Source organism: Panthera pardus, unplaced genomic scaffold (genome assembly GCF_024362965.1).
Source record: "Panthera pardus isolate Hobbes unplaced genomic scaffold, ASM2436296v1 HiC_scaffold_2, whole genome shotgun sequence".
NCBI classification, from domain to species: Eukaryota; Metazoa; Chordata; class Mammalia; order Carnivora; family Felidae; genus Panthera; species Panthera pardus.
Window position 1 is genome coordinate 122,292,482 of NW_026526765.1, and position 15,127 is coordinate 122,307,608.

Genomic DNA, 15,127 nt, shown 5'->3' on the forward strand with positions numbered 1-15,127 from the left:
TTATTGAGACAGAGACAGTTCAAATGGGGGAGGGGCAGAGAGAGAGAGAGAGAGAGAGAGAGAGAGAGAGAGAGAATCCCAAGCAGGCTCTGTGCTGTCGGCACAGAGCCCAACGCTGGGCTTGAATTCATGAAACTATGAGATCATGACCTGAGCCAAAACTGAGAGTCAGACACTTAACGGACTGAGCCACCCAGGCATCCCAAGCCCTATCTTGTTAACAATTTAACGGACTGAGCCACCCAGGCACCCCAAGCCCTATCTTGTTAACAAATAAAATCCAAGAAGTTTAGAGTACAAGATTACTAAAAGTAACTTATGTAACTGAATATAAAGACTATAAGCTGAGGACATATGTAGCAGGAAGAACACGATGGTGGAAAATAATGGACAAAAAACAGTTCTTCCCAAAATAGCCAATGGCTGAGTATCTGTAATCATGGAGTTAGTGGGATTGCATAGCTACACAGAGCACTAATTCAAGCTATAAATCAAGAATAAAACAAGGTGGTGAAGCACAAATAATGTCACCTAATTATTCCTAGAAGTTAAAGCAACACCTTCTGTGTTTGGGAAAAGAAGAGAATGTGACAAGCATCCTTCTAGCAACAAAAATTTTAGTAGGTAGGAAGGCAGTTGTGTAAGATGCCAGAAAATAAGAGTTCCACCTTTTTAAAACATCTCCCACTGTCGCATACAAATAAATTAAATCTATTCACTGGCAGCAGTGAGAGACATCATAAAGTACTATTTAGGAATATAGGTAAACCAACATCTAACTCTTTGGTCTGGTGTTTATCCTACTTCCTCAGCTTTCCCTTTTGTACCATCAATAAAACTAAGAGTTTGTAATAGGAAACCATAACACAGAGACGGTTTCAAACATAGCCTTTCTTTTATGTGCAGTAAGGGAATGAGGTAGACATATATTTGACAAAAATTTAGTTTACTACTGAAATGAGCTTAATTCCATCAGTTATTTTCACGTATAAAATAGTATAGTGTGCAATAAAAAATAATGGCCAAAGAGAAAATTATAGGACATACAGATGGATCTGGATTTGGTTTCATATTTCCTTACTTGATTTTGTGTAAGGACATTTAAGCGCTGTTCCACAATTCCCTTGCTTTCTTACATTACTACACAGCATCTTACTAGAATGAAATAGCACTCCCAACTGGGTCTTAAATGGAAAAAAAGGTTGATGAAATACAGTTGAAAATAACACAATACATCAAGTGTAGTAGAGTATATATTATCTAATGGAATTTGTATTTGGGTAAACAGATGTATATTGTGTTCTGAGTTTCAATATAAAATATTTCCTGTTACGGTCACAGTCAAAATGTGTCAAAAATGAAAGCCACTGGCCTAGAAAAGACTTATTTTGCCTTTATGCCTAAATTTCTATCTCAGAATTTCCCAAAGTAACAGGGCATGCTATACAGCTTTAATACAGTAAGGATAACCAAGCATGTCCAAAGACAGAGCATCTGTGTAACATCCTAAAAGATTAGTTCAACTTTCTGCCTTTTACTGTAAACAGCTATATGTTAAAAGATTAAATTCAGGCATATGTAAATCCATATAAGCATGATTACATGGAAATCTGCTAAACTAGAGAACATTAGGAGTAAAATTTCCAGAGGAACACTCAATTTCATTCACTGTACATATAATTTCTATACGATTTTACTGATTTGATATAAAAATAAGAACTTCTCATGTTACCTACTCTAATAAACAATTCTGGGATATAAAGCAGCATGTTAATTTCTTAGTTTATGTTCAAATTTTTTCCGATCTTGTCCGAACCACTCTAGAATACTACTTCTTAATTTTTTACACATCCTCTTTAATTGCAATGTCTCTCTTCTTAAAAAAATTCTTAATAATTTTCTTTTGTCTTTAGAATAATCTAAATTCTTAGCCTGGCACCATTAATTTATTCAACAAATATATGAGCATCTAGTATAAGCAAGGCATAGTGAGCCATACAAAGATGAGCAACATAAACCCTGCCCTTGAGGAGCTTACAGTCTAAAAGGGGAGATAAAGATGTACAAATCCAAATGTAAGAATTAAGTCAAGGGTTGGAAGGCATGGAAATGGGAAGGAGGGTGTATAATAAGGGAACCCTTATGCATTACTAGTGGGAGTGTAAACTTCTATAGCCATCCCGGAGAGCAAATTTGTGGCACTTTGTCAGATAAACATTATGCATTCCTCAGACAGGTGATTCTGCTCCTGATTATATCCCAAAGAAATTCTCACACAGATCCACAAGGGGACTGTACCATGACTTTCATCACAGCATTGTCTGTGGTGGTGGGGAATGAGAGGCAATTTGGTATACCCATCACTGGAAAAGGAGAAGTAAAACAAGAAAAATATACAGGGTGAAGCACTGTGTTGCCAGTAGAAATAATCTAGAGGTGGATACACATCGATAGATCTTTAAAACAGTGCTGAGTGAGAAAAGTAAATAACAAAACACGACCTATAGCACAATACCAGTCATGCAAATCAAAAATACACACAAAGTAGTAAACATTTTATAAGAACAAAAGAACTCACATCAAACGCAGTAGAGTCATTGCCTACTAGGGAAGTAAGGGAATGGGAAGAGGGAGAAAAGAGAATAAATAAAACAAAAGAGGATCCATGACAATAAAGCAGCAGGAATGGAGTATGATTAACTCAACCTTCTTTCTACACTTTGAAGTCCAAGGGGAGGGGAAGAGGCAGGAGTGACCAGAGTCTGAAGGAAGATCCCATAAAGTGTTGTTGGACTCCAGAGAAAAGAAATTACTCCTCAAGAGGGCCTGAGGTACACACAAAAGATGTGTTTTGTTTATCCTGACATCATTTTAGTGTTTTGCAACAAATTAGTTCTAAGATGTACAACCTGCAGAAGATAATTATGAGTCCTATCTTTCAGAATTCCTGGAGAACCAGTTACAACAAATAAGTTGGATGCAAGAGTGGCTTTAAGTAACAAATTTATTTACAAAACTGATTTGGAAGGGCAAAAGGTTGATATTATTTACATATCCTTTCCCAACTGAACGTTCAAAACTATAGTTAGTAAAGCTAAATAATGCTAGAAAACGGAGCATACCACTATCACCTGGTTTCACATTTTGTTTATAGAGGTGATCTTGAGGCCTCTGTCAGATACCACCTAGAATGCTGATTCCTTTGAAAACCGACCATGGATAAGTGAGATTAGTTGCCTAAAAAAGGAGAATATGGGTCAAGATGGATGGAGCCTAGGCAAATGAAGCACATGGATCATGAAAGAAAAGAATATCTGAGTAGGATATATATAAAATACCTGGGTAAGTTTTTTTTGTTTTTTTTTTTTAATGTTTATTTTGAGAGACAGAGAGAGAGACAGAGACAGAGCATGAGGAGGGAAGGAACAGAGAGAGGGGGAAGCACAGAATCCTAAGCAGGCTCCAGGTTCTGAGCTGTCAGCACAGAGCCTGACGTGGGGCTCAAACTCATGAACTGTGAGATCTTGACCTGAGCAGAAGTTGGACACTTAACTCACTGAGTCACCCAGGTGCCCCAAAATACCTGGGTAAGTTTTAAGGGCATGATATGTTCTAGAAGGATACAGATATGAATAATAAAAAGACTTCAGACATAAGTAAAATGTTCTAAGAACTTAAAAAATGATTGCTAGGAAAGGAAGAGAGTCCTAAAGAGTAAGAACTCTTCCTCCATCCCTAATCAAACATGAAACACAGAGATAGTCTAAGGACTTAGAAGAAACAAAAACACGAGCATTGAACAGAGATTTCACCACTCAAAGAAATTTCTTTAGAGAAATAACAGAGTTTTGAGGAGAAAAAGACACTTTAAGGAGAAAAAAGTAATAATATTTCTTCCATAATTTAAGATATGTTTTCCTATCTATCTGGATAATTCAGTATGTACGTTTACAACACCAACTAATTTTTCCTAATTCATAGTGATATAATACTCTACGATGCACATAATTTATATTAAAATAACATCTTAATACAGTGGATTATCACAGTTTGGCTCTATGTAAAGAACTATTAGGTTGGCAATGCCACTGGCAGCTGACAACATCAAGTACCCAAGGGTCTAAATACAAGTGTTAATTTTTTCCTTCTCTAATAATTTAGTAAAATGAAAGATGATTAAAAAAATTAGTTCATTTTTATGCTATTCAGTAAGTAATAAAACATCAGAGTGAAGAAAATAAGTAGATACTCAGTAACGAAGGTCTTTCAGTAATTAAAAAATATGATTACTCACTTGAGCATCAACTTAAAGAAACCTTACCCAAATGTTTCTGTTGCCTTACATATTAAATCTGAATTTAAAATGTTTTACTTCTTTTCTGTTGACACTTTATGTCCTTCCTAGCTTATTTCTTGATTCTTTTGTGTCTCTGTGTTATTTTTTTTTCAATATATGAAATTTATTGTCAAATTGGTTTCCAGCCTCTGTGTTATTAATGTATTTTTTAATCATTTCTTATTTAGTACTGAATTTCCTTAGCCAAAGTTACTATAGTCTTCTACAATGTATAGCCAAACAAAAAATTATAATAACAGAGACATTTAGGTTTAAGTATTTTACTAAAGGCTGTCAGTCAGTTAGGATACTCAGATTCCTTAACAAGTACATGCTTAATTTGTTTTTTATTTGTTAAGATTAAAAAAAGCAGTCTTAAAAAAAAATAGCAGTCTTATTTTTTGAAGAGTTTGAATAGCTAAGTGTCCAATAGAAAACTCCATAACTACCTTAAGTCAGAGAGATTGCAGGTATTTGCTCTCTGAAATTAATAGTTTAGAAATGAACTAATCCTTGATCATGGCCCTCAATACTCTAAATTACTAAAATTGACATAATTTAAAAGTAGCTTCTGTTTGCTGCTATAATAGTCACCTCTAACCAACTTTTCTCAAATCATAATATTAGAGGTACTAACATATACTTACACACTTCACTGTAATTTCAAAAATCTAAAGCTTGGTTATTATATATTGAATGAAATACGCTCATAAATTTGTTTTTATGTAGTTTTTAATACCTTACATATTACCTACTTTATTTCAGAGATATGACAACTACACATGATTATCAAGTGAAGGTACTTTCTATCTACAAGTGAAGACAGCAGGAAAATATCAGAGCTCATAAACTTAAGTCCTTTAAATAATATATGCTCCTTCTTAATATTCACTTGGATATCATGTATATACTTTTTGATAGTTATTTGTCCAGGTTCACATGACAGATGTAAGCCCACCATATTCAGCATTACATGAAAGAAACTACATATAATTCTTAAACTTCTAACTCCCAGAGTTGAAAAGTGCTACTAAGACTTAACTAGACAGCAAACATACATTTTCATTCCTCATATTTTACTGTTGTTCAACAAAAGAATTGTCAAATGCAAAATGAATGCCTGATAAATTTTTGCTACTGTAATATAATCAACAGCCTGATATGCTTTTAAAGTATTTTCATCTGTGCAAGATGAAAACTCCAACTAGCAGTATGTTAGCAAGAAAATTAGAAGTCATTTTTCTTAGTATTTATGTTCTTTCATTTACAAATAATCTGTAAGACTACTAGCATTTGTCAGAAATCCCTAATTCAATTAATCCTGGGTACACAGTTAATGGTGTACCATTAAAGTACTTTTGTGAATTCATTAATTAGGTGATGAAATACCCATTTTAAGGAAAATAATTCAATAACTAACCTTTTTGTACTCCTAAAAGGGCAGGAGAGTTCTCCTGTGATGTTCTATCAGGTTCCTGGGGAGGTACAACCATGGCAAGTGTATGCATTGGTACACGTGGAACCTAAAAAATTAACTCAGAAAAAATACCATCTCAGACCAAAGAATAAAAAGGAGGCCCTTAAATGAAATGGAAATTTAGATTTTATTTATATGCCACCAAATGCATTTTTTTGTTTCTTAAAAAAAAAAAAAAAAAAAAGAAAGCAAGCCTCACCAAAGAATAATTTCTGAGAATAGTGAATAGTGAATTGGACAAGCTCCGGCAATCTATAAGCAGGGAATGATTTAAGCTAAACAGAATTAGTATTACTCTCTTGTTAGAGAGAAAGCCTTGTTGGGGCCTTGTTGGTTCTGATTATAGTTAAGAGTACAAGTCACATATTAACTGGCCAATTTACCCTTGTTCAAATTCTGTATGGGTCAAAAAAAAGAAAAGCCAACATAGTCGCCAAATTGTGGTATTTTAGCAGTTCTCAGGGTAACATTGTGGAAAAAAACTTAAGATTTCACTGAACTTTGTATACTTAGTATACTCTACAGTCTCTCCATATTTTTAGGTAGGCTTATAAATTACTTTAATGAATTTCTGATGCATATATCCTAGTTAACTATACCCTGGTTGACAAAAGTAGCTATCTCTACAATAATTAATACTGTATTGGGAGGTACTCAGGAAGAAGTTATCTCTTGGTTCAAGATTATGCTTAAGGTATTTATTAAAAACAACCCTACAGTATGATGACAACTTGGAAAGTTTGTATTTATATTTGGTATTAAGTGTTTTGTAAAAAGGATTTTTTTTTCAGTGAGTAAGATAATAAGAAATTTTCATGTACTTTTGAAGAAAATAAGCCTTAAAGATTTGGGATCATGTTTATCTCAATAAGTAACAGAAAAGAAAAACAAATCCATTTTGCTTAAAACTAATTTTATTTTGGGGTGCCTGGGTGACTCAATCAGTTGAGTGTCCAGCTCTTGATTTTGGCTCAGGTCATGTTACCAGGGTTATGGGATCAAGCCTCACATCAGGTTCCTTACTGGCGTGAAACCTGCCTAAGATTCTCTCTCTCCCTCTGTCCCTCTCCCCAGCTCACATTGTTTTTCTAAAATTAAAAAAAAAAAAAAAATTGTTTTAAACTTAATTTTATTTATTTATTTATTTAATTTTTAAGTTTATTTATTTAAGTAATCTCTATACCCAACGTGGGGCTTGAACTCACGACCCTGAGATCAAGAGTTGTGTGCTCTTCTGACCAAGCCAGCCAGGCACCCCTAAAATTAATTTTAAACAAAAACTCCCAATCGATTTGAAGAACCTATATTTATAAATCAACTCTGTTTTACTTTACCTGAGATTGATCTTGAGAAGGTGAGGTGAGCTGAGACACATCTGTAGTAGGAACTGACAGAACATTGTTCGGATAATCCAACAGATAAGAAACAACATTTGTATGGCCACCTTTTGCAGCTTCAATGAGCATTGTAGAGCCATCCTGAGAAAAATTGATGCTATTAATTAATTATCTGCAAATTTCTGCTTATGACTGCTACAGACATTTAGTTTCTTGGCAACCTGCCTACAACCAACATTCATTTATAAACAGTAATGAATATTAAGCACCGAGATGAGGCAAGCATAGTTTCATTATCTCTTAATAAAAACTATTTATTTACTTATTTTTAAGTAGAATACCTTGAGTCGATGAGTAGGGTCAGCTCCATGAGCCAAGAGTAGCTCAACAACTGCCAGATGACCTCCTGCACAAGCCAGTGACACTACCGTATGGTCATTATTGGCTGTAGCCCTATTCACATTGGCACCTTCAAAGAAACATCAACAGCAAAATTAGAGAAAGCTGGAATCAAGTCAAGTTTGCAGATAATAATATCACTTTAGAGTTTTTTTGTAGTATGACATAAATTAAAAAAAAAAGCAAACAAATCCTAAGTGTACAGTTGAAAATTTTTTACAAAGTGAACACACCTGTGTAACCAGCACCCAGATAAAGAAACAGAACACTATCCACATACCAGAAGTCCCACACCTTGTGCCCTCTTTGTCACTACCCACGCTTCCAATGGTACTACTATCCTGACTGCCAAACTGGTATTAGTTTTTGAACTTTATATGAATGAAATCATACAGTATACTCTTTTGTGTCTGGCTTCTTTTGCCCAATTTAATTAATTTTCTTTTTTTTTTTTAAATTTATTTATTTTTGAGACAGAGAGAGACAGAGCATGAACAGGGGAGGGGCAGAGAGAGAGGGAGACACAGAATCGGAAGCAGGCTCCAGGCTCTGAGCCATCAGCCCAGAGCCCGACGTGGGGCTCGAACTCACGGACCGTGAGATCGTGACCTGAGCTGAAGTCGGACGCTCAACCAACTGAGCCACCCAGGCGCCCCTGCCCAATTTAATATTTGTGAGATTCATCCACAATGTTGCACGTAGCTGTAGTTCGTTCATTCAATATCACTTTTAAAATGGAAAATCTAGAAGACTAAGATTAATAAATATATACAGGTTAATGAAAGCCTCAAATAATATTATATGTCACTCTTAAAATGTTTCAAAGACACTAAGAGATATATAATTCTTCATATTGTATAATTTAAGAGTCAGAGGGACCTGGATATGGAGAGAAGACAATATCCAAAAATGTTATCTGAAAGGCTATTTAGTAAGTTGTTCAGAAGCGTTGTTCAACACGACCTGAACAAAGTCTAAATGCAAAATCTTTTCTTAGACACAGAATCTGAAGCGGGCTCCAGGCTCTGAGCTGTCAGCACAGAGCCTGACACGGGGCTCGGACTCACGAACCGTGAGATCATGACCTGAGCCAAAGTCGGACACTTAACCGACTGAGCCACTCAGGCGCCCCACTGCTATAATTAATTTATTTAATTTTCAGAAATATCCAGTTGAACCTAATCCTAACTCACATAAAAGTGCCTTTTGGGAAGGGCAAGACACACCAATAAACATTCTTACATTAGCAACATGAAATTAGTTTTAAGGTTGTTAATAATAATAAATTTAGATGGTAGGATTGGTTAGCAGCTACTACAGCCAAGGAAGGCTATAATCAATGTGTTCCTCCTCCTGACAAGCCTAATTACATGCTTAGCAGAGTTGTCACAGGGTATGATTAGATAACTTCCTTAGTAAAGGCGCATGCGAGAATTCCAAAGGTTACCCATTTGTTTATTATTACTTCAGTATGTTTGAGGTAAATTGCTTTTACAGACTATGTTATAACATTGTGTAAAGATATGCTTTATTTGATAACAAAAATGTGACATTAAGAAAATAAACCTAGGGGAGCCTGGGTGGCTCAGTCAGTTAAGCAACTGACTTCAGCTTAGGTCATGCTCTTGAAGTTCACGAGTTCCAGCCCCACATTGGGCTCTGTGCTGACAGCTCAGACCTTGAAGCCTGCTTCGGATTCTGTGTCTCCCTTTCTGCCCCTCCCCAGCTCGTGCTCTGTCTCTCTTTCTCTCTTTCTCAGAAGTAAATAAACATTAAAAACATTTTTTTAAATAAAAAGAAAAGATGGGGCGCCTGGGTGGCTCAGTCAGTTAAGCATCCGACTTCGGCTCAGGTCATGATCTCACGGTTTATAGGTTCGAGCCCTGCATCGGGCTGTGTGCTGACAGCTCAGAGACTGGAGCCTGCTTCGGATTCTGTGTCTCCCTCTCTCTCTGCCCATCTCCCGCTTGTGCTCTGTCTCTTTCTGTCTCTCAAAAATAAATAAATGTAAAAAAAATTTTTTTTAATAAATAAAAAGAAACCTAGTTGTATCCAATTAAAGAAGAAAAGTATATTTAAAATGATAAAATTTTATACTGCTTTCTAAATAACACAAAATGTCCCACGTTTTGCTGGAATGTAGATATCAAATTTTTATTTTTATCTAAAATTTTTATTTCACAAAACATAACATCACCTGAGCAGAAAGACCTTCCTTGCATTTTAGCATCCTACCCCAGGATCTTTCATCAGATGCCAGAGTACCTCTAACACTATACACAGAGGCTGAACCAAATGAAATTGCTGATATTACCGTTTTTGATATATAAAACGACAGTTTTATATGGTTCAACCTAACATGGCTTTAGCAGTGTTTCACTTTTTCATAATAAACAGTCTTGAACTACCTTTTCACTCATCATTTGAACTTCTTTGCTAGAATATATTTTAATAATATAATTTCTAGAGGAATATAAAATTAATAAAGAACAGCTTTGCATACTTGGTTAATTCAAGTGTATGGTAAACAATAGTAGTGGACTTTCTTCCACCCCTCCCCACCCAACCTTCCAGCAAAACTTCCTTATCATTAAGTGGTGAACAATACTCTACTAAATATAGCTGGATATTTTATATTTGGCTTTTCCAACTTTTGGGAGCAATAATATGCTACTTGGTTGATGAACTTCAAACTCAAAACTAATAAAGAAAAATCCCATTAAGTACCTCATGAACTCTACACTTACTAAATAAAAAACAGCAAGAAAAGGTGATGATACGAGGTTCCTGCTTGGCTCAGTGGGTTAAGCGTCCGGCTCTTGATTTCGGCTCAGGTCATGATCTCACAGTTGTGGGTTCAAGCCCCGCACCAGGCTCTGCACTGACAGCGCGGAGCTTGCTTGGGTTTCTCTCTCTCTCCCTCTCTCTCTCTGCCCCCCCCCCACTTGTGCACTCTCTCTCTCAAAAAATAAACTTAAAAAAGTATTTTCTAAAAAGACTAGAATACAATACTTGTACTGTAGGAAAAGTCGCTTTCACATAAATAAAAATAGATAAATAAACAAACAAGCAGTTAAGGATTTTTTTCCCCAGAAATCACAGCTTCTACAGATGATGACTTATATTTTCCTTACCTTTGCTAATAAGAAACTGCACAGTGCACAAATGACCAGCTCTTGCAGCTTTCATCAAAGGTGTTCTTCCACCTTCAGATTCATGTTCCTATTAAAGAAACAAAAAATAATCCATCAGTGCCAATTCATTAACCATCCATTTTAAACACTTAGTACAAATGACATGATAAATAAGAGATTTAATACTTACTCAATGTAGCCACTTATACTACCCATTTCAATTCCTACAAAATGTAGGATTAATTTCAGTCCACACTAGATGGTGTAACTTTTTTAAGGGCAAGTTCAGTTTTGCATACCAAACAGCATTTAAAGATAATACTTATGTTCAGTTTGATCCTCAAAGAGAAATAGCTGCATTTTTCTAAGCATAAGGCTAAAAAGATGTTTTCCTAACTATTCATATGAATTATGAAAAAGGAACCTTAGTCATACAGGTGAGCAGGAAGATTGTGATCCTAACAGATTAGAAACCAATAAGAACTCTATCAAAGGGCAGAAACCAGTCCCTATAGTAAAACACTATGGTATTTCAAGAAAAAAGGGAAAAGAAAAATATACCAATGAGCAGACATTGTTTTAGAAATTAAATATGTAAGTAGTGAAAGGCAAAAACAACAGTTTTATAATAGCAGAAAGATTGCTGTTCCTTTTAGGAAGTTTGCCAGCAAGAGAAGTGAACGATAAAACAGCTTCCAACCATCCAAATATCAAATGCCACTAAAAGGAGCTTGCTTATATTATGTAGTAAGTAGTCCTGTTGGAAGAACTGTAAACTCTTACTATATTCATCTCAGTATGAAAATGTAGCTGATAAACTGCTTCCATGAAAAGTTCACTCACCTATCCCCTCTTTCATTATCTATGCAAGCATTAACTTCTGTTGTTCTGGTCCTCTTTTGCTACTAAGAAAAACTTGATAAAGAACAGTAATTAACTCAAGCTTTACTTCAGCTCTATTCTAGTTAACTCAGAACCCTTTAGCTACCACACAGTCAACTTAAAAATAGTGTGCTCTGGAGCGCCTTAGGTGGTTCATTCGGTTAAACATCCAATCCAATTCTTGATTTCAGTGCAGGTCATGATCTCACACTTGTGAGATGAAGCCCCTCTTCGGGCTCTGTGCTGAGCACGGAGCCAGCTTGGGATTCTCTCTCTACCTCTGTCTCTGCCCCTCCCCTACTCGCATGTGCACACATGCTCTCTCTCTCAAAATAAATGAACCAAAAAACTTAGTGTGCTTTGCCAATAGGATGCAACTTAGTCAGTTTATATAACTATACCTAATCTACAACATGGGCAAACTAACAATGAGAAATAAGTAATTGTCAACCTAATGGAAACTTCAAACTGGTCTGCAGTGATGGGAATTACAGTCTAAAAGAGATTTTAATATTTTTATCTTGATAGTGTAGAATCTCTCAGCCTCTTATAAAATTAATGTTTTGACTTCTTGATTGTCATGTACAGATAAACCCATTTTAAGCTGAAAATATCTTAAATTGAAAATGCACTTAGGGGCTCCTGGGTGGCTCAGTTGGTTAAGCATCTGACTTCGGCTCAGTTCATGATCTCACAGTTTGTGAGTTCGAGTCCCGCATCGGATGAGCACGAGCCCTGTATCGGGTGAGCACGAGCCCCGCTTTGGGTGAGCCCTGCTTCTCTCTCTCTCTCTGCCCCTTGTGAGATTCTCTCTCTGCCACTCACTCACTTGCGTCCTCTAAATAAATAAATAAATAAATAAATAAATAAATAAATAAATAAGAAAATGCATTTAACACACCTAACCTATTAAACATTATAGCTTAGCTAAGCCTACCTTAAACATGCTCAGAACATTTGTGTTAGCCCACAGTTGGAAAAAATCACCAAGAACAAAGCCTTCTTCATCATAAAGTACTTAATATCTCATGCAACTTATTGAATACTGTACTGAAAGTGAAAATGATTCTATGCATAGAACAGAATGGTTGTGAGTGCATTGGTTGTTTATCCCTGAGATCCTTGACACCACGTGGCTCACTGGAGCTGCTGCTCACTGCTGCTTCCCAGCATTATAAGAGTATCTTAACAAATAATGCCAGCCCAGAAATAGGTCAAAATTCAAAATTCGAATGCTTTCTACTGAATGCATACTGCTTATTGCATATTGCAATATTGCAATTGCATATTGCTTTTGCATCATTGTAAAGTCGAAAAATCCCAGGTGAACCATTATAAATCGGGGACCATCTGTATGGACGTAGCTATATGAACCGCTCCTTCATCTTTCAATCATATATTAGTTTGTATAACTATTTGGCTAACACGTCTCTGCCACTAAACTGTAAGCTCCATGAGCATAGTAATCACATCCATTTTTGCTTACCATTATATACCTAATGTCTAAAACAATGACGTGTTTCAATAAGGTTTACCAAGAAGGAACCTAAGTGTAACTGACCTCTCAAATCTTCCCTTTCATAGTACTGAGGTTTGAAGTTTTAATTTTCTACTAGGTAAATAAGAGAAAGAAAAGTTAATTTGACAAGAAATTAAGAGTAGTAGCTAAACTCAGAGTAAGACATTCATTATCTGCATTTGATAATACACTGTTATTAGAACATGGGTGGGCAATAATAACATCACTTTTCCTTTTTTTTTTTTTCTTTCTTATCTCTTAAGCCTAGCAATGACACCCATCAGCATAACAAGGTCCTGTGAATAATGGCAAAGACAAAAGATTTTGAAAGCCCTCCTTTAAAATAAACTTTTAAAATAACTGTTAGGTCTGCATATATCAAACATTACTACAGCTGTTAAAGGATAAGAAATCACAAAAGTACAGTCCCAAGATCCTCACCCCAAGTCAAATTCCAAAATTCAACATACTAACCAAATTTCTGAAATGAAAGGTGTGAAAAGATGCCTGTTGTATTTTTCTCCCTATAAATATATATACATGCACTTTTTGGTTTTGAGAAACATTATTATGTTTGAGAAAATGGTTGATAAAACAATGCCCCAACTTTATAATGCATTATAATATTTCACATCTAAAATCAATACTGTAAATCCCACAACATATATCATTTGTCCCAAAATATCTGACCATTAAATCTTTCTTTTAAAATAGGAATGGGGCAGGGAGCACCTCAGTGGCTCAATTGGTTAAGCATCCGATTCTTGATTTCAGCTTAGGTCATGATCTCAGAGTTTGAGAGTTCTAGCCCCCCATTGGGCTGTGTGCTGACGGTGGGGAGCATGCCTTGGGTTCTCTCTCTCTGTCACTACCCTACTCATGCCCTCTCTCAAAATAAACTTAAAATAATAATAATAAAAATAGAATAGGAATCGGGGTATCTGGGTAGCTCAGTCGGTTAAGCATCCTACTCTTGATTTTGGCTCAAGTCATGTTCTCCGTTTCCTGTGTGGGCTCTGTGCTGACAGCATGGAGCCTACTTGAAATTCTCCCTCTTTCTCTGCCCCTCCGCCACTCACACTCTGCTTCTCTCAAAATAAATAAACTTAAAAAAAGTCTTTGCCCCCCTCCAAAATAGGAATCAAATTAATATATACTACTTACTTATGAATGTTGGGTTTGTTAGCACAGCCAATATTTGTTCAAGATCAATCAAACTTTAACATATAAATTATGATATTTTTCCTTCATAAACACAGAAAATTATTTTCCAAGGTTATAAACTTAATATTGACATTGTAATATTGCTTCTTTCTCTGTTTTGGGGAATAGCTAGAATAATAAAGAGTTCATTTGTTCCTTGAACATTTGGTAAAACTCACCTATAAATCCATCTGGCTTCTTACCTTCATTGGATTAGATTTTAAACTACTGAATTCAATGTGTAACACTTACTGTTCTATTGAGGTTTCCTGTTCATGAGTCAATTTTGATAATTTACATATTCACAGAAAAAAATCAGTACTTATGTCAGCATTCAAACTGATTCACGTTCATATGACTGACTGCCTTACACATTTTAAAGATCTCTAATGTATCATATAGTTATAACTACCTTTAAATTTCTATCATTTACCTGTGCCTTTCCCCCTTTAAAAAAAAAAGTCTGCCTTATTTTGTCTATTTCAGTAGTTGTGTTTTGTTGTTAAATCAGCTTTTAATTTTGCTTTTTTCCCCTATTTTTCCTTTTTTATCCCTATTTTTTGTTGTTTTCTATTCTATAAATTTTGCTTTTATCTTTATTCCTTTCTTGTTTATCCTGTTGTTTTTTTATTAGCCTCATTTACTTTCATTTTATATAATATAAAAAATTATCTTCTAAGGACCACTTTAGCTGTATCCTCTTACCTAAGTTTTGATGTGTAGTTTTTGTGATAACTTCTTTGTAATTTTTACTATGATTATAACTGTGATTGTCTCTAACCCATGCACTATGTAAAAGTATCTTTCTTCATTTTACAGGTGTATGGGATTTTAAAAAAA

The 15,127-nt window shown here is 35.3% G+C and overlaps 1 protein-coding gene across 3 annotated transcripts in view; it reads right to left on the minus strand.

Moving 5' to 3' along the window:
* The window catches only part of ANKHD1 (ankyrin repeat and KH domain containing 1), a 131,451-nt gene that overhangs the window by 37,974 nt on the left and 78,350 nt on the right, over positions 1-15,127 (minus strand). For all 3 annotated transcript variants that reach the window (XM_019424381.2, XM_019424382.2, XM_019424380.2), the window contains 4 exons: positions 10,684-10,771; positions 7,492-7,619; positions 7,148-7,291; positions 5,757-5,859 (listed from right to left, as the gene is read on the minus strand). In XM_019424381.2, the coding sequence (XP_019279926.2) occupies positions 5,757-5,859; positions 7,148-7,291; positions 7,492-7,619; positions 10,684-10,771 (463 nt within the window). The remainder of the gene's footprint in view (positions 1-5,756; positions 5,860-7,147; positions 7,292-7,491; positions 7,620-10,683; positions 10,772-15,127) is intronic.